Source organism: Lipotes vexillifer, unplaced genomic scaffold (genome assembly GCF_000442215.2).
Source record: "Lipotes vexillifer unplaced genomic scaffold, Lipotes_vexillifer_v1.1 scaffold1026, whole genome shotgun sequence".
Classification (NCBI taxonomy): Eukaryota; Metazoa; Chordata; class Mammalia; order Artiodactyla; family Lipotidae; genus Lipotes; species Lipotes vexillifer.
Window position 1 is genome coordinate 185,195 of NW_006776257.1, and position 26,734 is coordinate 211,928.

General features: G+C 38.8%; 1 protein-coding gene and 1 pseudogene across 1 annotated transcript in view; both read left to right on the plus strand.

The window, feature by feature from the left end:
- The window catches only part of LOC103077785 (putative uncharacterized protein FLJ43826), a 73,418-nt gene that overhangs the window by 14,404 nt on the left and 32,280 nt on the right, over nt 1-26,734 (plus strand). The window contains 7 exon segments of the mRNA XM_082930879.1: nt 2,675-2,708; nt 2,710-2,747; nt 3,290-3,364; nt 24,169-24,287; nt 26,276-26,383; nt 26,386-26,440; nt 26,442-26,548. Coding sequence (XP_082787005.1) covers nt 2,675-2,708; nt 2,710-2,747; nt 3,290-3,364; nt 24,169-24,287; nt 26,276-26,383; nt 26,386-26,440; nt 26,442-26,548 — 536 coding nt within the window.
- LOC103077516 (RAD52 motif-containing protein 1-like) lies at nt 13,268-18,820 on the plus strand (annotated as a pseudogene).

Consider the following 26,734-nt stretch of genomic DNA (forward strand, 5'->3'; position numbering starts at 1 on the left):
GTTTCCTTGAATTGCCATATGAATTTTAGAATTAGCTTGGCAATTTCTGGGAAGAGGTCAGCTGGGATTTTGATAGGAATTGCAATGGAACCATAGGTCGATTTGGGAAGTAGTGACATTTTAATAAGATTATCTTCCAGTCCATGAATCCAGCATGTCTTTATATTTATTTAGATCTTCTTCAGTTTCTTTCAACAGTTTTGTACTTTTCAGAGTGAATCTTGCCCTTACTTGGTTAAATTTTACCCTAAGTATTTTACTTGTTTTGATGCTGTTACACATGGAATTGTTTTCTTAATTTCATTTTTGGATTACTCATTGCTGGTGTGTATAAATAATATTGATCTTATATCCTACAACCTTGCTGAACTCATTTATTAATTCTAACAGTTATTTTCCTACATTCCCGGGAATAGGTCTTGTGGTCTTCCAGTTTCCCAGGAATACATTGGAACATTTCAAAGTCTCCGTGGACATCTCATTCCTCAGCTTTTCTTTTTAAGCTTTTTGGTTGCACTGTTTATTGCCCCAAACTGTTATCCATTGCCTCATGCAACTTTCATGTTAAAATATTTGCTTGAAATTGTTTTCCAGAAATGCCACCTGAGGAGCGGCTTTTCTCACTAGACAGCTCTCGGTCAGGTCAAAGGAAAGCCTTGCAAGTGAGGTCTTCCAGGGGACCACCAGACATGTAAAACAATGACAGTTCTTTGGAATGAGGCTTTGAAGGCCCTCCCAGTCCATGCTGCTCCTTCTGGTACCAGGGATGTGGGCTGTTTTTCCAGGCTACCACTGGTATGGAGAGCAAAGGTCAAGGACAAGTTAAAGCAACACAGATCTCATTGTTTTTACTAAAATTAATTTGTTTTCCTTGAGGAAATTGTTCCCCAATGTGCTGTAAGCCTGTTGGTTAAATTTCCAGAGTTCAGAAGACGTTGATTCTGATTTTTGCCAGTTTTGTTGTTGTTGTTGTTGTTGTTATTGGTATTGTGGCTTCTATGGAGGGGTGAATTTTCTGTTGTCTTTCTTTCCTCCTTCATTTTTACTGATTTTAGTGCAATATTTTTTAAAATATCTAAAGTCTCAATGACCATAGGCTAATTAAATATTTATCATGGGAGATGATTACGGAAAAAATAAATAAAAAGAGAAAATATTATTCTCACAGAGGCTTTCCCAGATGGGTAGATGAAGTTTGAAATGGTATTTCGATATTCAGTGCTCTCAAAATTAAGGTTCAAGTAACAGATGTATTAACACCCCCCCTTTTTTTTTTCATTCAGGTTAAACACAGGTTTTAGCATCAGACCTGAGTTCAAATTCCAGCTCTGCTTCTTACTAGCTTGATGACTTAGGACGAGTTATGTAACTTCTCTGTGCCTCAGTTTCCTCATTTGTGCAATGGGGTAATATATCTATCACATAAAGTTGCTATGAGGATTAACTGTTAAATGCTGATCACAGATGCCTGGCAACCCAAAAAATATATATATATATATATATATATATATATATATATTTTTTTTTTTGCAGTAAACGGGCCTCTCACTGTTGTGGTCTCTCCCGTTGCGGAGCACAGGCTCTGGACGCGCAGGCTCAGTGGCCATGGCTCACGGGCCCAGCCGCTCCGCGGCATGTGGGATCCTCCCGGACCGGGGCACAAACCCATGTCCCCTGCATGGGCAGGCGGACTCTCAACCACTGCGCCACCAGGGAAGCCGTATATTAGTTTTGATAATTATCTTTATAATATTGTGCACAAATACGCTAATAATTCTGGAGTAGTGTTAACCTAAAGTTAGATATTCTTTTCTTTCTTCCTGTTTCTGTTTTCTTTTCCCCCCTTATTTGTTGTAAAGAACTACGAAGAAAAAAAAGAAAGAAAGAAAGAACTAAGAAGAAAATCTATTCCAGCATTTTGGAATACACTTTTGTTCCCCAAAATTAATTTGTTTATTTTATTGATATATAAACAAAATGTTATTTATTTATTCATCAAACATTTATTAAATACCTGGTAAATATTAGGCACTGTGTCAGGCAGAGGAATAATAATGACAATAAAGTGTGGTCCCTGCTCTCAAGTTGCTGACAATCTAGGAGACTGACAAGTAAACAGGTGATTACATACACAGTAACAAAGGTTATGGTACAAGGATACACGTGGGACTATGTGATGGGACTATGGCTTTCACCAGTTCCTCTTGGATTTATCTCTTCTTCTTTGGCTCCAGAACCAAGGAATTAGTCCTATTTTTGTCTTTAACTGGGTAGTTTAAATCATGAAATTTTAAAAAATTTGTAGAGATGAAAGAAAAACACCTTGAATTATGGAGGACACTAGAAATAGTACTTTTTTACAGAGCAAGGGCTTCCTACCAGCATAGTCAATTCGAGGGTTTTGAACCTGAAAAGTTATCTGGCACATTTTTACTTTGCTAGCCACTTTTTTTCTAATTTTTGTTTGTTTGTTTGTTTCTCTTTTCCATTTTATCATCTGGAGACCTGGGTGGTTCCCAATGAAAGAGCGTTTTATAGATTCTAAGGGTGATGTATAGGTAAAGACAGAAAATGATTTTTTTTAACCTTCAAGTTCCATATCAAAAAAATGAATATAAGCTTTCATGGAAGTAATTGAAAATGCACGTAATTTTAATTCCATTCCATTTTTCAGAATTCTCAATCGTAATCCTTTGACAACAGTTGAAGTTTTCTTATCTTTTTAAATTGCCAGCTTTAAAATATTTGTAAGTATTGCAACACTTTCATGGCTTATGAGATAATTTCTGCTCCTTCTTTCTTTCGTCAAAGATTGAGTACTTTGGCTAAAAAGTCATAATTTAGATTTTAACTGGGTTATTGAAAATAAGAGTTATTGGCAAAGAAAAGGATTAAGAAAGAATATATATGGGTAAGACAGCCAGCAGAGAATGAGAACAGTGTTGAAGAACACATATAGTTATGGAAGATGTAGATGCATGTAGGAATATTATTTATCCCAGAAAGCAAAAAGGAATAAGGGGTACATTATTTTTTAAAAAGAGTGATCAAAGAGGTAGATGCAATTGAAAATGAGAAGCTAGGATAATAAAAAATGATTGTGCTGTTCAGCACCAAGGTCATTAATTTGATGATGCAAATTTCAGTTTCTTCAATAACAGCTCTTTGGAATTATCATCTCTGGCAAGTCAGAAGCCAGAATTGAAATAATCACATGTTAAGTATCTTTTTAAGATTAGAATTTTTGTCTTCAGGTTTTGTATCATGCATGTTTGGGCTTCTCCTTCAGAGACATGGGAACAACAGAAGTGTCACTTACAACAATTGAAAGCATCCTCATGATGACCCTTGAATTGGAAAAACTGTAAGTTGATTTTTCTGACATTTATTTTCACTCAATTGTTTTTTTTAGGTTTGTTTTATTATTTTCTTAAATCAGGTTTATTTATGAATAATTTTCATTTAACAAAATTCACTATTTTTAAATGTACAGAGTGATGTGTTTTGACAAACGTATAGTTCTGTAGCCACCACCGCATTTGAGGTAAAGAACATTTCTGCACTCCCAAAAGACCCCTCATGTCCCTTTGTAGTCAATCCATCCTCCTCCCACTACCACCCCTTGGCAACCACCAATCTGAATTTTGTCCGTATAACGTTGCCTTTTCCAGAATACCTAATAAATGAAATCATGTGGAATGTAGCTTTTTGTTTTTGGCTTCTTTCACTTAGCCAATCTCTTTGGAGATTCATCTGTTTTGTTGCACCTGTCAGTATTTCATTCCTTTTTATTGCTGAGTAGTATTCTAGTTGTGTGGATACACAGTTTGTTTACTCATTCATCATTTGATGAACATTTGAGTTGTTTCTAGTTTTTTGGCTATTATAAACAAAGTCTCTGAAAACACTCACATGTGTGTGTGAACATATGTTTTGTGCGAGCATATGTTTTCATTTCTTTGGGGTAAAATACGTAAGTGTGGGTTTGCTTCATCATATGCTGTGTGTATATTTAACTTTTTAAGAAACTGCTAAACTGTTTTCTAAAGTGCCTGTGCCATTTTGCTTTCCCACTAGCAGTCTATGAGAGTTGCAGTTTCTCCACATCGTCACCTGAGCATTATATTTGTTTTTTAAAAAAATTTAGCCTTTCTAGTAGGTGTGTAGTTCCATCTTGTGGTTTTTGCCACATTTTGTATTTCTGTAACAGCTGATGATGTTGAGTGTCTATTCATGTGCAAATATCTTTTTAAATGAAGTGTCTGTTCAAATCCATTTTTTAATTGGATATTTATATTGAGTTTTAAGAGTGCTTTATATAAAAAGCAATGGAAAAAGTCCTTTATCTCAGTTATGTGTTTAGTAAATATCTTCTCCCAGATTATGACTTATCTTCATTGTATTAAAATGTCTCTGAAGACTAGAAGTTTTAAATGTTTGATGAACTCTAATTTAGCAAATTTTTTTCATATTTATTTAATTTATTTATTTGGTTGTGCTGGGTCTTAGTTGCAGCAGAATGACTCCTTAGTTGTGGCTCATGGGCTTCTTAGTTGTGGCATTTGAACTCTTAGTTGCGGCATGCATGTGGGATCTAGTTCCCTGACCAGGGATCGAACCCGGGCCCCATGCATTGGGAAGTTGGAGTCTTAACCACCAGGAAAGTCCCTTAGCCATTTTTCTTAGATGGTTTGTGCTTTTTTGTGTCTTATCTAATAAATCTTTTTCTAAGACCCCATTGTGTGACCCAAAATCACAAAGATTTTCTCCTATATTTTGTTCCAGAAGTTGTACAGTTACATTTAGATCTATGATTCATTTTGAGTTAATTTTCATATATGTTTTGAGGGAAGGGTCAAGTTTCTTTTTTTTTGCCATTAAAAGAAAACTGTTTCTGTAGGACCCTATTGTGACAGTTTATTTCACAACTTACTGCACCTTAAATTGTGCCATCCCCCCTCCAGTATGGCAAGCTAATAGAAACTTTCTGTTATGCCAAGGCTAGTTGAGGGGATTGCATGAGACTAGTATCCAGAAAGAACCCTGCATTTAGCAGTCTGTTCCAACCGTCTTTGTCAGGTCAGCTGACAAATGACTGTCTTCACCATGCCATCACACATTGGTCACTGCTGTAGCCTCATCTTCTTCAGCCTCCAACAGCATCTGCCACAATTGTGATCCCTCTCTTGTCAGCTAGATGTCCTCCTCTCTGGATATTAAAAATTATTTCCCGGGGCTTCCCTGGTCGCGCAGTGGTTGAGAGTCTGCCTGCCGATGCAGGAGACGCTGGTTCGTGCCCCCGTCCGGGAAGATCCCACATGCCGCGGAACGGCTGGGCCCGTCAGTCATGGCCGCTGGGCCTGCGCGTCCGGAGCCTGTGCTCCGCAACGGGAGAGGCCAAAATAGTGAGAGGCCCACGTACCGCAAAAAAAAAAAAAAAAAAAAAAAAAAAATTATTTTTAATACTGTTAACACACAGTATTGAAGAAATTAAATTCCTGCACAATAATATTACCTAATAAAGAGTTGCTATTCAATTTTTCCCAGTTGTCTCTCTCATATAATATCATGTCTTTTAACAGCTTTTTGAGGTATAATTGACATACAGTAATCTGTATTCACACACACACATACATACACACCTTGAAGACATCACCAAAATCACAATGTCCATCATCTCAGAAAGTTTCTTAACGTTTCTTCGTAATTATTGCTTCCCATCGTTCCTTGCCCTTTCCAATTGCCATGCAACCATTGATCTGCTTTCTGTTTGCATTTTCTAGAATTTTATGTAAATGGAATCATGCAGTGTATATTTTTTTCTAACTGGCTTCTAAGCTCAGCATGATTATTTTAATCTTCATCCATATTTTTCTATATATCAGTAATTCATTTCTGTTTGTTGTTAAATAGTATTCCATTATACGGATGTACCCCAACTTATCTATTCACCAGTGATGGACATGTGAGTTGTTTCAGTCTTTGTCTATTACAGATAAAGTTGCTATGAATATTTGTGCACAAGTCTTTGTATGGATGTATACTTCCATTTCTCTTGGGTAAATACCTGCAAGTAGAATGGCTGGATCATTGGTAAGTATATGTTTAAGTTTTTAAAAAATAACTATTTTCCATAGTGGTTTGATCCTTTTACATCTCTACCAGCAGTGTATGAGAGTTGCATTTTCTTCACGTTGTGACCAACACTTGCTATGCTCAGTATTTTTAATTTTAGATAGCTTAATAGGTGTGTAATTTTTTCTCACTCTAGCATCCCTAACGATTAATCTTGTCAAACATCTTTTCATACGCTTATTTTCCATATGTATATCTTTGAATCTTTTATCTGTATTTTTCTGGAGTTTTGAGAGTTCTTTATGTATTCTTGAAATTAGTCCTTTATCCAATGTGTAAGTTGCTAAGTATTTTCTCCCATTCTGGGACTCATCTTTTCATTCTCTCAGTAGTGACTTTTGCAGGGCAGAAATTCTTAATTTTGATGGTGGGTAATTTATCTATTTTTTTCTTTCATGGATTATGCTTTTGGTGTTGTATCTAAGAAATCATGCCTAACTCAAGGTCATAAAATTTTTCACTTGTTTTGCTCTAGAAGTTTTATAGTTTTATGTTTTACATTTAGATCTTTGAACCAATTGAGTTCATTTTTGTATATGGTTTGGATGGAAGTTCTTTTTTTTTTTTTTTTTTGCACCTGTATATTCAATTGTTCAAGCATCATTTGTTGAAAAGACTATCATTTCTCCTCCCAAATGCTTTTGAACCTGAAAGTCAGTTGTCCACGTCTCTGTACTTCTGAACTGTCTATTCTGTTCCTTTGATTTTTTGTGTATCTTTACGCTACTATCACAATGTCTTGAAAGTGTAGCTTCATAAGCCTTGAAATCAGTTACTGCTAGTTTTTCAACTTTGTTCTTTTTCAACGTTGTTTTAGGTATTCTAAATTTAATTTTCATATAAAATTTAGAATTAGCTTGTCTATTTCTATAGAAAAGCCTACTGGGATTTTGATCTATAAATCAATTTGGGGAGAATTGATATATTATCAATATTGAATCTTCAGATCCATGAATACATTATATCTCTCCATTTATTTAGGTCTTCCTTAATTTCCCCCAGCAATATTTTACAGTTTTCAGTGTGCAAGTCTTTTACATATTTTATCAGATTTATTCTAAGTATTTTATATGTTTGATTGTATTATAAGTAGTATTTTAAAACTTTGATCTCTGATTGTTTGTTGAGATAAATTAATCTTTTTGAATGTTGATCTTGTACCCTGAAAACTTGATAAACTGATTTATTAGTTCCAGTAGCAATTTTGTAGTTTCTATGAGGTTTTCTACATAATCATGTTATCTGCAAATAAAGATCGTTTTACTTCTTCCTTTCCGTTCTGAATATCTCTTTTTTTTGTTTCCCTATTGCACTGGCTAGAACCTTCAGTGCAATGTCAAATAGAAGTAATGAGAGCAGACATCCTTACTTTTGTCCTGATCCTGGAGAGAAAGTACTTTGTCCTTCAGCATTAAACATGATTGTTAGGTTTTCTGTAGAAGTCATTTATCAAGTTGAGGAAGTCTCCTCCATTCCTAGTCTACTGAGGGCTGTTTTTTTCTTTAATCAGGAATGAATGTTAGATTCTTTCATTCTTTTCATGCATCTATTGCAATGATTATGTGATTTTTCCCTTCTTTTCTTTTCTTAATTTTTAAATTTATTTCTGGCTGCTTTGGGTCTTCAGTGCTGCACTCAGGCTTTCTCTAGTTGTGGCGAGCAGGGACTAAACTTCGTTTCAGTATGCAGGCTTCTCATTGCGGTGGCTTCTCTTGTTGCAGGGCACAGACTCTAGGTGAACGGGCTTCACTAGTTGTGGCTCATGGGCTCAGTAGTTGTGGCTCACGGGCTCAGTAGTTGTGGCTCACAGGCTCTAGAGCGCAGGTTCATTAGTTGTGCTGCATGGGCTTAGTTGCTCCGTGGCATGTGGGATCTTCCCGGACCAGGGCTGAAACCCATGTCCCCTGCACTGGCAGGTGGATTCTTAACCTCTGTCCCACCAGAGATGTCCTGATTTTTATTTTTTAGTGTACTAAGTTGGGTAAATTGATTTTCAAATATTAAACCAACCTTTCATTCTTGAGATAAACCCAACTGGTCATGATGTATCATCTTTTTATACAATACTGGATTTGAGATGCTAAAATTTTGTTAAGCATTTTTGCCTCTGTGTTCATGAGAGATATTGGTCTATAGTTTTCTTGTAATGTCATTGTCTAATTTTGATACGGTTAAAGTTGGCCTTATATATAAGTTGGGAAATATTCCCTTCTCTGCAACTTTCTCGTAGAGTTTGTGTAGAATTGACATTATTTTATTCCTTAAATGTTCGGTAGAATTTATCAGTTAGGCCATCTGGATTTGAAGCTTTCTTTGTTGGAAGGTTTTAAACTGCACATCCAATTTCTTTAATAGCTGTTTTTTTTTGTTTTTTTTTTTTTGCGGTATGCGGGCCTCTCACTGTTGTGGCCTCTCCCGTTGCAGAGCACAGGCTCCAAATGCGCAGGCTCATTGGCCATGGCTCACGGGCCTAGCCACTGTGCGGCATGTGGGATCTTCACAGACTGGGACACGAACCCGTGTCCCCTGCATCGGCAGGTGGACTCTCAAACACTGTGCCACCAGGGAAGCCCTAATATTTATATTCTTGAATAAACTTTAGTAGTGCTTGTCTTTCAAGGGATTTGTCCATTTCATCTTGAATTTATTGGTTTATTCTATATATTCTCTTACCATCCTTTTAATATCTATAGTATTTTTCTGTTTTCCATTTTATTTATTTCTACTTTGATCTTTATTGTGTTTTTTCTCCTCTTACTCTGTGATTAATTTGTTCTCGTTTTCCCAGATTAAGGTGGAAGTTGAGGAAGCTGAGTACAGATTTAGCAATATCCCACATGTTGACATATTATGTTTTCAGTTTCAGTGAGTTCAAAATAGTTTCTGATTTCCCTTTTGATTTCTTCTTTGACCACAAAGTTACTCAGAAGTGTGTTCTTTAGTTTCCAAATAATTGGAGCTTCTTCAGATTTGTTAATTTCTAATTTATTTCCATTGTGTTCAGAGACATATATTGAATGACTAAAATCCTTTAAAAATATTTTTAAGTATTTTTTTTAATTTATTTTTTTGCAGTGTTGGGTCTTTTTTGCTTCACCTGGGCTTTCTCCAGTTGCAGTAAGCAGGGCCTACTCTTCGTTGCAGTGCACTGGCTTCTCACTGGATATCTTCTCGTGTTGCAGAGCACAGGTTCTAGGTGCATGGGCTTCAGTAGTTGTCGCACACAGGCTCTAGACTGCAGGCTCAGTAGTTGTGATGTACAGGCTTAGTTGCTCCACAGCATGTGGGATCTTCCTGGAACAGGGATCGAACCCTTCACCCCTGCATTGGCAGGCAGATTTTTAAATACTGAACAACCAGGGAAGTCTCTATTCCTGTATTCTTAATCTTCTGTGTAGATCTATATTCCAATCTGGTGTCATTTTCCTTCTGCTTGAAAATACTCCTTTTAACATTTCTTAAAGTGAAAGTCTACTAATAATGAGTTCTTTCAGCTTTTGTATGTCTGAGACAGTCTTTATTTTGCTTTTGTTTTGACAGATTTGGGTATAGAATTCTAGCTTGATAGAATTCAATTCACTACTTTAATGATGTTATTTCACTGTGTTCTCATTTACATTGTTTCCAACAAAAATTCTGCTGTCATTGTTATCTTTGTTCCTCTCTATGTAGTGTATAGTATTTTCCTCTGGCTGCTTTTAAATTTTTGTATTTATTGCTGGATTTGAGCAATTTGATTATTTTTTGTGCCTTGGTGTAGTTTTGTCCATGTTTCTTATGATTAAATTTCATTGATCTTTTTGACTCTGAGGCTTTATAGTGTTTACCAATTTGGAAAATTTTTGGCTATTATTTCCTCAAATTTTTGCATTTCTCCTCTCCTTCGTGGACTCTAAGTTCACATGTATTAGGCCACTTGAAGTTGTTCCACAGCTCACTGATGCTTTATTAAGTTTTGTTGTTGTTTAGTTTTGTTACTCTTTTTGTTTCATTTTGGATAGTTTCTATTACTATGCCTTAATCTTCAGTGACCCTTTCTTCTGCAGTGTCTAATCAGCCATCAGCCTCATTCAATATATTTTTAATTTAGACATTGTTTTTAATCGCTAGAAGCTCAATTTTGGTCTCTTTTACCTTTTCCATGCCTGTACTTAACATTTTCAATTTTTAATCTAGGTGTTTTAACATACGAAATACAGTTATAGTAACTTTACTTCAGGTATAATAACTTTTTAAATGTTCTTTTCTGCCAATTCTAACATCTGTATAGGTTATGGGTTAGTTTTGACTGATTGCCTTTCCTCCTCAGTATGGGTCATATTTTCATACTTCTTTGCATGGTTGGCAATTTTTCATATGATGCCGGATATTGTGAGTTTTAGTTTATTGTGTGCTATATATATTTACATTCCTGTAAAATGCTTGTGATTTGCTTGGGGTGAAATTAAGTTACTCAAAACAATTTTATTCTTTTAAGTCTAGCTTTTAAGATTCGTTGGGTAGGAGTCCAAGTATCCTTTAGTCTGGAGTTCATTATTTGCAACTACTGAGACAAGTCTTTTCTGAGTATCATGAGGTTTTCCAGTCTGACTTGTAGGAACAGGTACTATTCCTGCAACCCTGTGTGATATCCAGTTATTCTTATTATTAATGCTTTTATGTGGTTCTTTTCCTGGCATCAAGTAATTCCTCACACAAATGTACTGACAAATACTTTGTTGAATTCTCAAGAGATCCCTCTGCCTATCTCCAGAGTTCTTTGTCTGTGAACTTCTTTTGTCTCTGATACTCTGCTTTGTGAACTCTAGTTACCTTGTTTCTCCCAGACTCTCAGCTCCATTTCCTCAGTCATGGAGTCCACCTGTCTCTGCCTGGACTTCTCTTCCCTGTACCATGACCTGGAAATTCTCTCAGAGAAGTAAATTAGGGCAATTATAGGGATCAATTCATTTATTTCCCATCTCATGGGGATTACTGAACTTTATTGCCTGAGGTCCAGTTTCTTGAAAACTGTATTTTCTTATGTTCTGTCTTATTTTTTCATTGCTTCAGGTGCAAGGTTAAATTGGTCCCTGTTACTTCATCTTGACCAGAATCCAATAACATTCTCTAAGTGTGTTTTGCTTTGATACAGGGTCCAAATAAGATTAGGCATTGCATGTCTTGTCTTTGTTTCCTTTAATCTACAATATTTCCCTGCTATTTTTGTTCTTGGTCTTTTATGACATTGGCATTTTTGAAGATTCTAATCCAGTTGTCTTGTAAATTGCCCCACAATCTGGATTTGTCCATTTCCTCATTAGATTCAAAGTAATCTTTTTGGGGAAGAATACTATATAGGTGATGTAATCTTCATACTTCATCACTTCAGGTGGCCCAGTGCTAAGTTTGATCACTTGATTAAGGTGGTTTCTTCCATGTCTCTCCATTGTAAAGTTATTTTTCCCCTTGGTAATTGAAAAATAATCTGTGGGGTGATAGTTTGGGATCAGTGAAGATCCTACTTTCAAACAACTCTTCACCCAGCTGTGCATCATTCATAATCCTTGTCTGAATCGATTATTATATTTTTAGATGCAAAATGACACTTTCAAATTCTATCATTCCTTTTGCATTTATTAGCTGAAATTATTTTATAAAGAAGAGCCCCCCCACTTTCAATTTGAGTATCATTATGAACTCATGTGCTTTTTTTAAAATTAACTATTTTATAACTTATTATAATGATAATGTTATTCATTGGAATGTTCCTTTTGTCCAGATATGGCCAAAGCGACCTCTGTTATTGTTTAACCACAGGATGCTTTTTTATTACTAGAATAATTTCTAATATATTACTACTCACAAATAGGAACTGAGAAAGGGATTCTCAGAAGGTGTGGTCTTATTCAGACTCTTCTTAGAAGTCTGCCTTCTTCCTGTGTACTCTCAACAGAAAATGAGGCTTTGGGGTTGGAAGGAGATACTTCTGAATTAAAGTACAGATCAATGTCACCCATTTCTAATCCCTATTCCCTTTTTTCTAGGCATATGATATCTATTGCCATCCTAATCCTTCTGTTGGGCACATCTCTCCTCCCCTGTATTTATTTACAACAGTCAAAAACAGTAATTGGCCAACCGGCCCCTATGCAGTTCTGCAGTCCATATGCCCCAAGAACTCCTTTTTGCACTTGTCTGTGGTGGCCTTGGCCTACCTCTTCTACCTACTCAAGTAACACTTTTACCACGAATTTAATTATGTGTTTCCATTTACAGGACCTTACCTAGCCATATGGTCTGCTGCCTCCGCCAATTTAAAAATATTATTGAGGTTGTCTGAAAGACAGTCAAGCTGTGTTGTGAAAGTGAATGCCTGACAGACGTCACACATTGTGGTGAGTGTCAATTGCGGGATAATAAATTTTTTATTTAATATTTTAATTTTTATTTTTAATCAATGATGATAAATTATGAAATTCATGATGTAATTGCATTATTTTAATTAATTCATTCAGAGTTGCAGCTCCTTAAGTTTCTAAGAACTACCTTGCTAAAAATCAGATTCTTGGTTACATTATTAAGCTATTAATAGCTCAGTTACATTGTTAGCTCAATAATGTAACTGATCCGCATACATAAAGGAACAAGAGAAAGGAATGGATGGGGGAAAGGAATTAACATTAATGGCCTCATATCCTATGCTGTGCTCTCTGCAAATGAGAACTTATTGATATAGTGCATCACAGTTAGTAAACTGATTTTATATACTGATTTATAACTGATTTTAGGTCTCAAGTACCCTTTGTCTTATAGGACAGGTGTAAATATATTTTTGTTTGTTTCTGCAATTTTATAAAGAGTAAAAGTGATGCTGTTTTATATCCTATTTGGAGCCTGAGAGTTTCGGATTCCATAACCAGAAGCTGCTACCTAGCCCTTCTAATAGAATGGAGAGCTAGTTTATTCTTTGACTGTCAAGCTCTGAACTTGCTCTGAATCTCAAGCTTTTCTATCCACAAAACACTCAGGGGCTTTGAACTATTTTTCTATATATTAGATTTATTGGCACTAAGTATTTAAAAAGCGCGGTTGCGCGTGCGTAAGCGTAGTCCGCTTGCGACCCGAGCAGCGCACGTGCGGTGACGGTGGGATGGTGCAGTTGGTACTTTTTGCGGTTCCAATCGGGGATGACAAAACCTTGCTGGTGTGGGAGCTGAGCTCTGGACCCACCCCCGAGGCTTTACAATTGAGCCTAGCCAGAGCGGAGGGAAGGGTGGAGGAAGCCGCCCCGCGCCCCAGTAACTGGGCGCCCCGGGATACTGCTTCAGTATCTCATCTGCCTGTGGTCTCTGCTGAGAGGCATCTTAGTTCTAGAGACGACCTGAGCAGTCAGCTCACCCCCATAGATTTTTGAGACATAGTCCCCAACAGAAGGCATTGCCTCCTAATGCTTCTCGAAGCTTAGGATTTCAGAAGGAAACTTGTTCATGAAATGAGAAATGTTTGGAGTTGCAGGCTCACCACAGTTGCCTGTGGCGAATGGCTGGGGGAATATAAGGGAATGGGCGATTTGGTTTCCTGGGCCTGAAATTTACTGCACTTACTTAGTGTGAGACCACCCTAAAGCATTCTCTGTTTACAGTCTTCTCCCAGTCTGTATTTGGTCTGACTCTTCCCAAACACAGCAGTGGGCGGTCCTGGGCTCTATGCCATCATCAAGTTTTATTCAGCAAGGGATGCCCACAGAGCCCAAAAGCCATGCGACCAGAAGCAGCTTTTTCACACATCTCCAGTGAAGGTGGGTCCAAATGTGGAATTCCTCGCTCTACTGGGATGAAGTGCTGAATATGAAACTAATAGGCTGTCGGGAACTCCCTGGTGGTCCAGTGGTTAGGACTGTGCACTTTCACTGCTGAGGGCCCGGGTTCAACCCCTGGTGTAGGAACTAAGAACCCAGGGGGAAAAAGAAAAACAACCAAAAACAACGGCCAGCGTTTGTACAGCACTCTGGTGTACAGAATGCTATCACATGCACTGCTCCACTGATCCCCCAGTTCCCCAGTTGTTTCTTTCTCTTTTTTTAGATGAAGAAACTCGAACTCAGGATGGTAAAGTGATTTACTTAAGGTTCATGACAGTAAACGTGGAAACTAGAAGCCAAACCCAAACTTAACTGATGTTAAACGCCATGTCATTTTATGCTGCCCCTTAATTTAAGAAATCTTCACAAGAATATTCCTTATATATACATTTATGTGGATTTTAAATGTGTGAGGTTGACAAAATTTTTTAATTAATTTATTTATTCATTTTTGGCTGCGTAGGGTCTTGTTGCTACGCGCCGGCTTTCTCTATTTGCGGCGAGCGGAGTTTGCTCTTCGTTGCGGTACGTGGGCTTCTCCTCACAACGGCTTCTCTTGTTGCGGAGCACGGGTTCTAGGCACGTGGGCTTCAGTAGTTGTGCCTCACGGGCTCTAGAGCACAGGCTCAGTAGTTGTGGCACACGGGCTTAGTTGCTCTGCGGCATGTGGGATTTTTCCAGACAAGGATCGAATCCGTGTCCCCTGCATTGGCACCCGGACTCTTAACCAGTGTGCCAACAGGGAAGTCCCGAGTTGACAAACTTTTGTCAGATGTAAGATAAAGGAGGCTTCATCATCATCATCACTCTCAAACTGCCTATTAAGAACTCACTTCAGATTCCAGAAAATGGGTAAATATTCTTTAATGCATTGTAGAAACCTTATTCCATATTAACATGCCATCCAGTTTTACTTCCCCAGAATTAACATTTCATTATGTTAAGGACCTTTTCAATTCCTCTGAATAAGCGAGTGAGGCTTAGATTTCCCAGACCTTTCCCTTTATAATTGTGTGTCTTCTCTGATTGGCTTCTTGCTCTGGCTACTTCCTACTGACCTTGCTGCCTCTTCTCATCCATATTTCTTTACTCACTGATGTCACCTTTATTGAATCTGAGAACTCTCCTCAGATGTGACTCCAGGTACACTAACTCCCATTTCTGTACCCTGTTTAACACCCTCTTCAATGCTGGATGTACTCCCTGGGATTGAAATGATTTTTGTCAGACATTCTTTTATTTGCGGACCCTGCAACCATTTCACGTACCTCTCAGATATGACAGACGGTCCTGGAAAGATTATGAAACAGTTACTTGGTATCAGTTGTGAGTAACGAGTTCTTTTCTTATATTTGACATAAAGACCATTACATAAGCGTAGTTTGTGAGATTTTCACAGCATATAGCCCGTCACTGATAGCGTAATGAAGAAAATGTTCTCCAAGTCACTACAGAGTTGAGAGGAAAGGGCATTCGTATTAGATTTCTTTATTTAATGCAGAGCCTTAGTTTACTACCCACAACCACGAAATTTTTCCCTACTTTACTTATGCGTTCTTTTTCCATTTTATTTATTTATTTATTTATTTGCTTGCACCGGGTCTCAGTTGCAGCAGGCGGGCTCCTTAGTTGTGGCTCAAGGGCACCCCAGTTGTAGCATGTGGGCTCCCCATTTGCAGCAGGCAGGCTCCTTTAGTTGTGGCTTGCAGGCTGCTTAAATGTGGCGTGCAAGCTCTTAGTTGCAGCATGCATGTGAGACCTAGTTCCCTGACCAGGGATCGAACCTGGGCCCCCTGCATTGGGATAACGGGATCTTAACCACTGCACCAGCACGGAAGTTCCAATTATGTGTTCTTTTATTCATTGTCAGCTATCTTCCTATCTTTTTTCCCCCTGTGTTTTTTATAAATACAGAAAAGAGAATAACATCCTAAAATAAAATGAAGGAAAGGCGTAATGTATCTGAGTCTTTCTCAGTAGCACGAAGGGCAAGGTTTGCCAGCAAGAACTGTGGCAAGGTTATCCCAGATGTCAACTGTCTCTACTACCCAGTGGCTCAGAGCCCTTCTGAAGCTTCCTAATTGTCCAGGACAGCTCCATTATGACTCACCGCACAGGACCTAGCCTCCCACGTGACACTCAACATTTAAAAATTAGTCTTCATTTCTCCTTCCCTGCAGGCAGCTTCAGTTGGAGAAAGTCATTTCATTTTCTTATGTACTCATTCATTCACTCAGTCAACAGACCATCACTCTTCTATTATATGCCAATATGTATTCTTCTTTCTGGTAACAAGGAAAGAACAATATATGCTTCCTTCAAGCACTTAAGGAGCTCATAAACTAGTGACAGAAGAAGATGCACAAGCAAATCAACAAAGAATTAACAATGCTTTGATTTTATTTGTATTATTTGAATTTTTATGACTAAATTTATATACTACACCCTGTTCAAAATGGAAATAGACGTTTCAGAAAGAAGTAGTGATGTATAAAATCCACAGTAATATGTAAGTTATTTAGAGAGTTAAGACTGGAAATATTTGCACTCTCAAAGAAGCTTGTTTAATGCAGATGAATCTCTAATTCTTTTGATTGCTTTATTTACATTTATAGAGGTATACATATTCCCTCTTCTAACAGGACTTAGTAACTTGGGGAGGGAGTGCTACAGATTAAGGTCCTAATTCAGTGTCAGGTCCATCTTGTCTCCTCTTCAGGTCATATTCTGAAGCAGGAGCTACAGGATGAGACGAGTAAAACAGTCCATTCCTTTGCTTACCCGCAGCCACATTATAGGCTTCTGCTGGGCTTCCTTGGATGCTTTCATCATCACTTTCACCACCATATGTCAGGGAACCTTCTGTTAATCAGGGGCCCTGGAAATGATGCAGAAAAGTACTGACTTAAAAATAATAAATAACATTTATTTAGGGCTCACTGTGAACTCATTGCTTAAAATGTCCTACTTAATCTTCACAAACACTCTATGAAATTGGAATTAATAAATCTCAGGTATATCCAAAATAAATCTCTGTGTAGGGTTGTGATATGTTTAGGTCTTTTATGTCTTTAGGTTCGTCTCGGCACCAGACCTAAAGCGGGTCATCATAATACGCTTGCCGTAAACAGCTCCAGATGCCAAGGATTGGCAAATTATTTCTTTGGTTTCCATGGGCGGTCAAAAAGGATCATCAAGGTAAATTCTGTAGACTTGCTTTGACTAACGAGACTCCTTTCAACATTGAACTCCTAGACTTTAGAGAGAAGAATAGAACAGGCCTATGGGGAAGAGATGTGGGAGGCTTCCACATGGAAGTATCTGAGCATTGGCCTGCCACCTAGAATTAGTGATAATCTCAATGACTTGGATGGTGGTGTCCAAAATTTTCTCCAGTATTTGTATGGTATATCATAAAAAGTAGTTGTCCATATCTAGTCATTCATTTGCAAGTCTCAGTTGATTTTGAAGGGATAGCATACCTAAACTATTACCTGGGATTGCTGGAGTTTAGCTTTTATTTCTAACGACAGAATATATTGAAGTCTAGCCTTTAATTCAAAATACTAACAGCTTCAGGATCTTTCTAACCTTGAAGAAAGGGAAAATGAAGATATTGTGACACCACTTCAGAAGCAAAGCCTCAAGTTCTTCTGTGCTTGAGAGGTGGTGTTGCCCTCCCACGAGTGCAGGAGTCCTGAAGTTGGCATGGCTGAGGAACCTTTGGATAAGTTGGAGGAAGGTCTGTTTTCCAGTATGTGTGTGTGGGGGGAAGTGAGACAGTGGGATATCTCTTTTTTCCTTTCTTTCTGAAACTCAACTTTTCAGATACATCATCACCTTTTCTAAGCAACTAAAGCTGTGGGCAGAATGTTTCTGCCCGACAATATAGGTTTTTATCTTAGGCAATACCTGGCAGCACCTTAAACTTTAGAATTTTAGAACTCACTGCCTGCCAAGAAGCTTAGGAGGAGGGAAAATTAGTTATTATTATTATTTGTTTGGTTAATAATTTGTTTAGTGCTAAAATAATTCTTCAAATACACATGTAATCTGGCCTTCAGTTATCCCAACAAAATCATTGTCTGAAGATTGAAATAAACTCATGTGTAAATGTTCAGTCCTTTGCCTCCTATAAAATGGCCTGAGTGGAAAAAGTAAATGTAGATCCCTAGAAAGGGGATTCTGATTGATACTGAGTTTTTCCCTAGAATCCATGGCACTTGCGCTTAGGGTTTTAAGTCAGAGGCAGGGCTGTTAGCGAATGGGGTGGAGGAGGCTCCACCATTCACGTGAGTGGGTGATGGTTGAGTAGAGGCAGGATCATCTGCACTGCAACAAATCTATCTCACTGTATGATTCCGGCCCTTTATGCAAAGGAGAGCAGGGTCTGTAGCGGTGCAGCCTCAGCTTGTCCATTTGAAATCTGTGAGTAATATGAGATTTGTGCCACGTTTTTGGTTTGCATTTCCCGTCTAGTATTTTAGGAACTTCCAGAATAGATCCGAGCAGTAAACATGTGCCATGCCAGGGTATACCTACAACAGAGACATTCACCCGTAGCCCAGTGTTGTGCCTGCCCTTAATCACTAAGGTAATAATCTAAGAATCACAGATGCATTTTTAGTTTTAAACATATAACCTAGAAATCAGTTATTCATATAGGCATTTTAAATTCATCTGTTTTGGTTGGATTTAGGGTCATTATCTTTCCTTATGAGAAGGAAGGTAACCCAGAAGCTTGCTATTCAGAAAGCTATGACAGATGCATTCCAGAAATTGCTGATTGAGGTTTTAGGTAAGACCTTTTTGATTGTCGTTGAAGTGCTTCAGTTTCAGTGAGCAAATAAACTTATTGAAAAGTTAATTGGATGAAAATAATGGTTATCTAAAACATTACATATTCTTTCATTCACCAGATGCTTTCACAGCAGGGGTCTTACATTTGTTCTTTATGGCATTTATGAGAAGAACGACAGCAAATATTATTGTCCCCAGTGTTTAGATGTAGAATGACTTGCCTCAGTTCATACAGAAAGTGTTTGATCCACTTGGTCCTCAATTGCTTGCTTATCATACAGAGTAGTGTAGTGATTATAAGCCTTGGACACCTGTGTTCGAGTCCTGACATTGTCTCTTAGATTTTGTTGTTGTTGTTGCAATTTTAGGTTTTTCTAGCCAGAGACATTTGAAGGTATTTAATATCTCTAAGCTGCCATTTCTTTATCTGCAAATAGGGTTAGTAATTCAGCTTACCACCAAATGGGGGATATTGTAAGAGTAAATGAGATGATGAATGTAAAAAGCTTAGAACTATGCCTGAAACATAGTAAGCAGACAAAACATATTGCTATTATTATTACCGTTGTTTTCTTGTTGAAGTGTTTATTTCTGATATATTGGGTGAATATGATTCTTATATACTAATCGGCTATGTTTTTGTGAGCCTTGAAACTGGTCATGCTATTGAATAGCGTTGATTGCGTTCCCTATCGAGTTTTACAGCGGTGAGAATGTCACAGGCTGTGCCCAAAGGAAACTTTATGATTAGTAGATTCCCGGAACAGAATTGCTCCCCTGCTTCACAGCCCTGCAGGCTGAGAGACTGAGAAATCCTAGCTAAGTTGTCAGAGACCATATTGGCTTGTAAGAGTTGACCCTGGATTGGTCTTGGCCTTCCAGCCTGGGCAGTCCTTCCAGTGAAGTTTGACTTCCCTGGTCATCAGGCAGCATCTCCATCAGCTGTCAACTCTGGGTAACAACCTTTAAGAACTAAGCTAAATGCCTGGGTTGTTTGTGCCTAATATGCCAAGGTACTCCTTATATGTACCCCAAACTCCTTAGACCAAAAAGCCTGGTGGCTCTAGCTTGCCTTGAGGAAAGCTGTATTGTCCAAAGGGTACATGGGCCAGTTTCTGCCAGTAGAGTGTTCAAATGCTCGCTCTCTCTCTAAAGCTTTGTTCATTGTATCTGGTAGAATTTTAGTCCCAAGGAGTAGGCACTTGCCTTGCTACTAATAGGAAGCAACTATTATAGTCCAGTTGTATCTCTCCCAGGTTTAAACTCAATTTGACCCCCACCTAATGCCTTCCTATTTAATTGTATTGTGATTGAACATTTTTGTTTCCACAGCTTTTCATTTCTATGTCCTTATTCCTTAGTTCCTATTTCTAAGATCATAAAGTTTTTGAAAACTTTATCATAAAGTTGATACTTCTTATATATGTCTTCACAAATAATTATAATAAAAACTGAAGTGGCAGATGAGGGAACTTCTAGGAAAATGCTCTTATTTTCTGCTTTTAGAAGTCAAAAGAATGTCTAATTATTCGGTGCTACCATTGTATATAGGACGTTTTACAACAAGAAAACTTCTGAATTGACCCTTGTTAATTTTATTACAGAAAGTGGTAAAACAGCTGTGGCATATAGACCCTGTGAAGAGGTCACAGATGCTAGAACCGAAGAGGAACTACAGGATTTAATTCAAGTATGTGGAGATAAAATCTCAAGGGTTACACAGCCAGTGTAGCCATAATTCAGAACAACCAGCAGGATTTGGAAGACTTCAGCATATCTACTCAGTTCTGTCTTCCTTAGGAAAATGTGAAAGTGCTTTTGAGGCAGGGAATTTCTAGGACTTTTCCAAGTCCCGGGCCTTGTCTCTGGCCCCTCATTTGAAGTTTGGAGAGCAGGATTGAGGGCCACCAGTGTATGTCTACGGTTGTGGACACAGGAGAAGACACAGGCCTTTTGGAACTCCCCTCAAATATAATTGCAGGGATTTGGGAACAAAGTAACTATGGTCTTAAGTGTGATTATGCTACACTGTTTAAAAACTATTCATGCCTTTCAAGTAAATTATATTACCCAGATCTCAGCATTTCATATATGTCTTGTGTTAAATATTTTGCCAAAGAACCTTTCTGTAAACCAGTTATGTGGATGCCTCGAATTAGGGATAAAGTTGTCAACGTAATTTCTGAAAGAAAACATTAATGTACTGCATATAGTATTTTTATTAAAACGGAGCAAAAAATGTGTTTCATGTCATTGAGAGCTTAATTTTTGGCTAGATTTCTGATTATTTAACTCACCCCAATGTTGCAAAGCTTGTTTTGAAGGGATGAAAGTAGAGAAAGAAAAGATGGTTATGTTCTGAAAAATGTAAAAAGTTTGAAAGTTTTTTCCTGCACAAAATAATTATTTTAATTCAATTTAAATCAGTCAAGGAAACTTGAAACGTATCCATGTTTGAGCTTTAAGAAGTCTAGTTTCCTATGAAATGTGAGAGGAAAGGGTTCCGTATTGTTACTAAAGATTCTGGAAACCTGATTATAACAACAGATCCACTCCTAAATGAGGCCAATCTTGGAATCAGTTCCATTTAGAAACCATTATGTGCTAGGCACTGGAAATAAGGTGAAGCTCCTTCTGTCTTGCAGTTTAGGTGTTAAAGGTGTACCAGACAATTAAAAAGGAGTAAAATTAAATAGATTATGAAAAGGATTGTGAAGAAATTAAACTGAGTGCTAGTTACAGTATTTCAAGAAAATTACTTAACATGCTGACTTTAACATTCTAAGTGTCTTCTCCATATGTGCACACAGGGTAGACCTCTGAAAAGTGAAACTGTAGTTTTTTCTAAGTTAATGGTTCTGTTGGGACAAGTTGGAATGGGCGAAGTTTTCCCATACTAATGTAAAGGGCCATTCACTTGGTTTTAGACTCTCTTTCCCAGAATGAATTGCTCACCTGCCCCAAACCCCTCCTACAGAAGTTCTGGAGTCATCCCCGATTCAGTGGTGACCCCTAATAATAGAGTGGTGTATGAATAATGAGACGTGAATACTGAGAGTTTGGAGGAAATGACATTTTCGAATAATTGTAAGGTGTGTTCCCCTCCCGCCACCCTAACTGGTGCTCGTTTTGCAGGTCAGCTACTTTTCTTGTCAGCCGTGCGGCCAAAGGGAGCAAGTGTGGCCAAAGGGAGCAGGAATGTCTCTCAGACTTCAGCTTTGAGGAGGAAGAGTTCAGATTGCCAGAACTGGACCAGCACTTTTGAATTTCCCAGAATAACAGGTCCTGTGGTTTCCTCGGGAAGCTCTGTATCCTTCCCTCCCCCCTCAACCCCTGGGCTGCTGGAGTTTGTGGCCACTCGGGTCTGCAGCCCAAATCCCGCCTCATTGTTTGGGGCTAGGGAGGGCAGGGTGGGGTTGGGAAGAGGGCCTAGCAGGAGGTAATTGTCGCCTTTGCAAGGGGAAGGATGGCTTGCGCCCTGGGGACTCTGGGAGAAAGGCCCACTCTGGTGGCATGGATTGTATCTCCGCACGAGCCTAATAACGGTGGCGTAACTAAAGACGTCATAAATAACGGGTGGGACGTTAGGCGGGGGCAGGGCGTGCGGTTGCTAACGTGAGCCGTTGGGTTGGTGCTGGCATAGCGGTTGCAGGATGTGGCTCCAGCTCCTCACTGGCCTGGGTCGCTGCCCCTGGAGCCGCCGCATGTTATGTCCCGGCTGCGCCATTGGTTGCCACGGCTCTTCCTTACATGGCAAGGTCGGTGGCTTCTAGCCCAAGCAGTTCAGCCTCCCGAGTGGGCCCTGGGCCCCATCCAGGTGACTCCCAACCCCTCGCGGCTGACAGAGGCTTGGTCTTGACAGGCCTCAGACCCTCCTCCCAAATTGCCCCATGCCCTTACACCCCTGGCAGAAGCCAGGGGCTTTAATTACTTAAGGTCCTTTTCTCCAGTCCAGATGTTGGCCCGGCCTCAGCAGGAGTTGACGGAGACTGGGGTTCCATACCCGGACGCGGATTCGGTTGGAGAGCTGCCTACAGGGCCAGATCAGTTTGCTCTTCCACATCAGGATCTGAAAAGCAAGGAAACCCAACATCAGAAGCTCCCAGAGGCACTTCCAGTGCTACACTGGGATCAGAATCAGTCCTTGGTTCTCCCTTCTCGACACAAAAGTAAGACTAAACACATAGGTCTAGATGCGGCTGAAGGTCACCAGTCATTTGAAATACTTGTTCCACCTCTAGGTAGTAACAGCTCAAAACGAAGTTTATTGTTTCATCCCCAAACCTGAAGAAAGATCAACGGCTTGACAAAATTATTGTTGGAACTATAGACCAATTTCAAAAAACACTCAGGGTCTAGAACGACAGTTGCAGGGTGATTATTTAGATCTCAGTATGGATGCCATTTATCCTGAGGAGAGCCTACCTAGGGGTTTTTTGGGGGAGCCCAGATGAACCTACGGAGCCCCCTGAGGAAGCTGAAATTTCTCCATCCCAGCAGGATGGCCCAGTGCTAAGTTTGATCACTTGATTAAGGTGGTTTCTTCCATATCTCTCCATTGTAAAGTTATTTTTCCCCTTGGTAATTGATAAATAATCTGTGGGGTGATACTTTGGGATCAGTGAAAATCCTACTTTCAAACAACTCTTCACCCAACTGTGCATCAGTCATAATCTTTGTCTGAATCGATTATTACATTGATAGTTGCAAAATGACACTTTCCTATTCTATCATCCATTTTGCATTTATTAGCTGACATTATTCTACAAAGAAGAGCTCCCCCACTTTTCATTTTGAGTATCACCATGAACTCATGTGCTTTTTTAAAAATTAACTATGTTATACCTTATTATAATGATAATGTTATTCTTTGGAATGTTCCTTTTGTCTAGATTTTGCCAATGCGATCTCTGTTATTGTTTAACCACACGATGTTTTGTTATTACTAGAATAACTTCTAATATATTACTACTCACAAATAGGAACTGATAAAGGGACTCCAGAAGGTGTGGTCTTATTCAGACTCTTCTTAGATGTCTGCCTTCTTCCTGTGTACTCTCAACCCAAAGTGAGGCTTTTGGGTTGGAAGGAGATACTTCTAAATTAAAGTACAGATCAATGTCACCCATTTCTAATCCCTATTCCCTTTTTTCTAGGCATATGATATCTATTGCCATCCTAATCCTTCTGTTAGGCACATCTCTCCTCCTCTATATTTATTTACAACAGTCAAGAACAGCAATTGGCCAACCGGCCCCTATTCAGTTCTCCAGTCCATATGCCCCAAGAACTCCTTTTTGCACTTGTCTGTGGTGGCCTTGGCCTACCTCTTGTACCTACTCAAGTAACTCTTTTGCTACGAATTTAATTATCTGTGTCTCCATTTATAGGATCTTACCTAGCCGTATGGCCTGCTGCCTCTGCCAATTTAAAAATATCATTGAGGTTGTCTGTAAGAGAGTCAAGCTGTGTTCTGATAGTGGATGCCTGACAGACTTCACACGTTGTGGTGATTATAAATTTTTAATTTAATTTAATTTTTAATCAATGATGACAATTTTTAAAATTAATTTAAAATGAAAATTAATGATGTAATTTCATTATTTTAATTCATTCATTCAGAGTTCCAGCTCCCTAAGTTTCTAAGAACTACCCCCTTGGTAGGAATCAGAGTCTTGGTTACATTATTAAGCTAATAGTTGCTCAGTTACATTGTTAGCTTAATAATGTTACTGATCCACATACATAAAGGGGCAAGAGAAAGAAATGGAAGCAGGAAGGGAATGAGCATTAATGGCCACATATCCTATGCTGTGCTCTGTGCAAATGAGAACTTATTGATATAGAGCATCACAGTTTGTAACCTGATTTTATATACATTAGGTCTCAAGTGCCATTTGTGTTATAGGACAGGTGTAAATATATTTTTGTTTATTTTGTTTCTGCAATTTTATAAAGAGTACAAGTGATGCTGTTTCATGTCCTATTTGGAGCCTGAGATTTCTGGTTCCATAACCAGAAGCTGCTACCTAGCCCTTCTAATGGATGGGAGAGCTCGTTTATTCTTAGACTGTCCGGCTCTGAACTTGCTCTGAATCTCAAGCTTTACTATCCACAAAACACTCAGGGGCTTTCAACTATTTTTCTATATGTTAGATTTATTGGCACTAACTTGGTGACTTCCAAAATGTGCTTTCATGCCCATGTAGCTTGAATACAGGTCTCTAACACTGATCTAGAGCACATCATAAATAATAATACTTTGCTACTTATATAAAGACAATATTGCTGATTTTTCAACACAATTTTTTTTTTTTTGTCTGTGACACACAGCTTGTGGGATCTTAGCTCCACAACCAGGGATTGAACCCGGGCCGCAGCAGGGAACGTGCCGGGTCCTAACCACTAGACCACCAGGTAACTCCCCCAAACAATTTTTTTACTAGTTGTATTACTCCCTTCTCCCCTAGAAGTGGGCAGAAAAGGCATTTTAATCTCCTTTTACAGGTGAGGAGAAACAAGATCAGAGGTGTTAAGTGCTATGACCCTAGTGTCGCGATCTCCTCTCCCCAGTTTGGGGCTCTCTGCAAGCCCATTATCCTCCTTTCTCATGACCCTTCCCTCTTCCTTTGACCCTCAGGAAAAATACTTTTAATCCTTTTGGAAGAGAAGCCCAGCTACACAATGGTACACATTACCTTCACACAGTCAGAAGCTTTGGATGGTTCCCCGAGTAAAGCTGGAAATATTAGAAGTAAAATGAAATGAAAGCAAAGTAGCCATCTGACAGAAGTTGCTTTTTCCCTTCTGCATTTTAGGACCTCAAGTATTATTCCATTGATTTGTTGAACATTCCACATTGGCATACAATTGGGCAAATCTCTTAACTTATACCCCAGATCCGTGCCCAAGTTTCAGCAAAGAGCTCGGGCGGACGTAGTGTTTTCTTGTGTATAGAGCCTTCTGTTATGAGGGCTGGGATATATGGAAGCAGGGACTGAGCAAAGGACTCGGTGGGTGGGTGGAGAATAAAATGTCCAGATGACGACCTGTTAACAGCGGTTGTTGTCGTGGTCATCTGTGTTAGTAGCAAGGACACAAGCACACTAAAGAGGTGGATAGAGGACGCCTCACACTCCTCTGCCTCTGAGGAAGGACAGGATGGGGTATATGAATTTGAGGAATCACAGTAGATCTGCAGAGAGTCCAGCTGAGTAGGGGAATATTTGTCTTCCAGCCTTGGATTTTCTTCAATACTGGCCCCTGGGAACCAGTGGAGTAATCCTGAATATAGTTAGTATATTTCACGCTACAGAATTTTCTGAGTAGATAGGCACTTTTTCTCATTCTTTTGTTGCCAGTCATAGGCTTAAATGTGTGTTTCTTTTTCTCCTAAGTGGCACTCAAACGTTGACTGATTCGTAATTTATTTGGCTGTGGACTGACTAAAAGCTGTCCCATCAGTCTTCAATGATCAAAAACAGTTATTTTTGACAGATGAAGAAACATCTATAGGGAATGCAGAAGAATCGTTGATGAAGGTGTTACAAGCCTGGAAGAAGAACAGCAGCGAGCTGAATATTGAGTCAGAGAGGGAAGCCTCAGATAAAGTGCTGTCAGCTTGTCAGGCTTCATGAATGAGCAGCTGGGCTTTAATAGTAAAAGATATTATCAGTGCACTGAATTACATACTGCCTTTTGACTCAGAGGGAAGTCTAGGAGATGTGGAATCAACATTATTACCATTCATTCAACTTCTTTTTTCAGATACACAAGATGGAGATATGCCACTGGGCATTTTGAAAATCAATACAAGGAGCCCTTCTGTTAAAGCTGTACCCAACAGTTCAACTAATAAAAATAAATTGAAGAAACTTCACTTTCTGGAAAATTTCTTAGATGCAGAAACTGAAGAAAAATTTGATGAGGTTAAAAAGGGAGAAAAACCTGCCACGA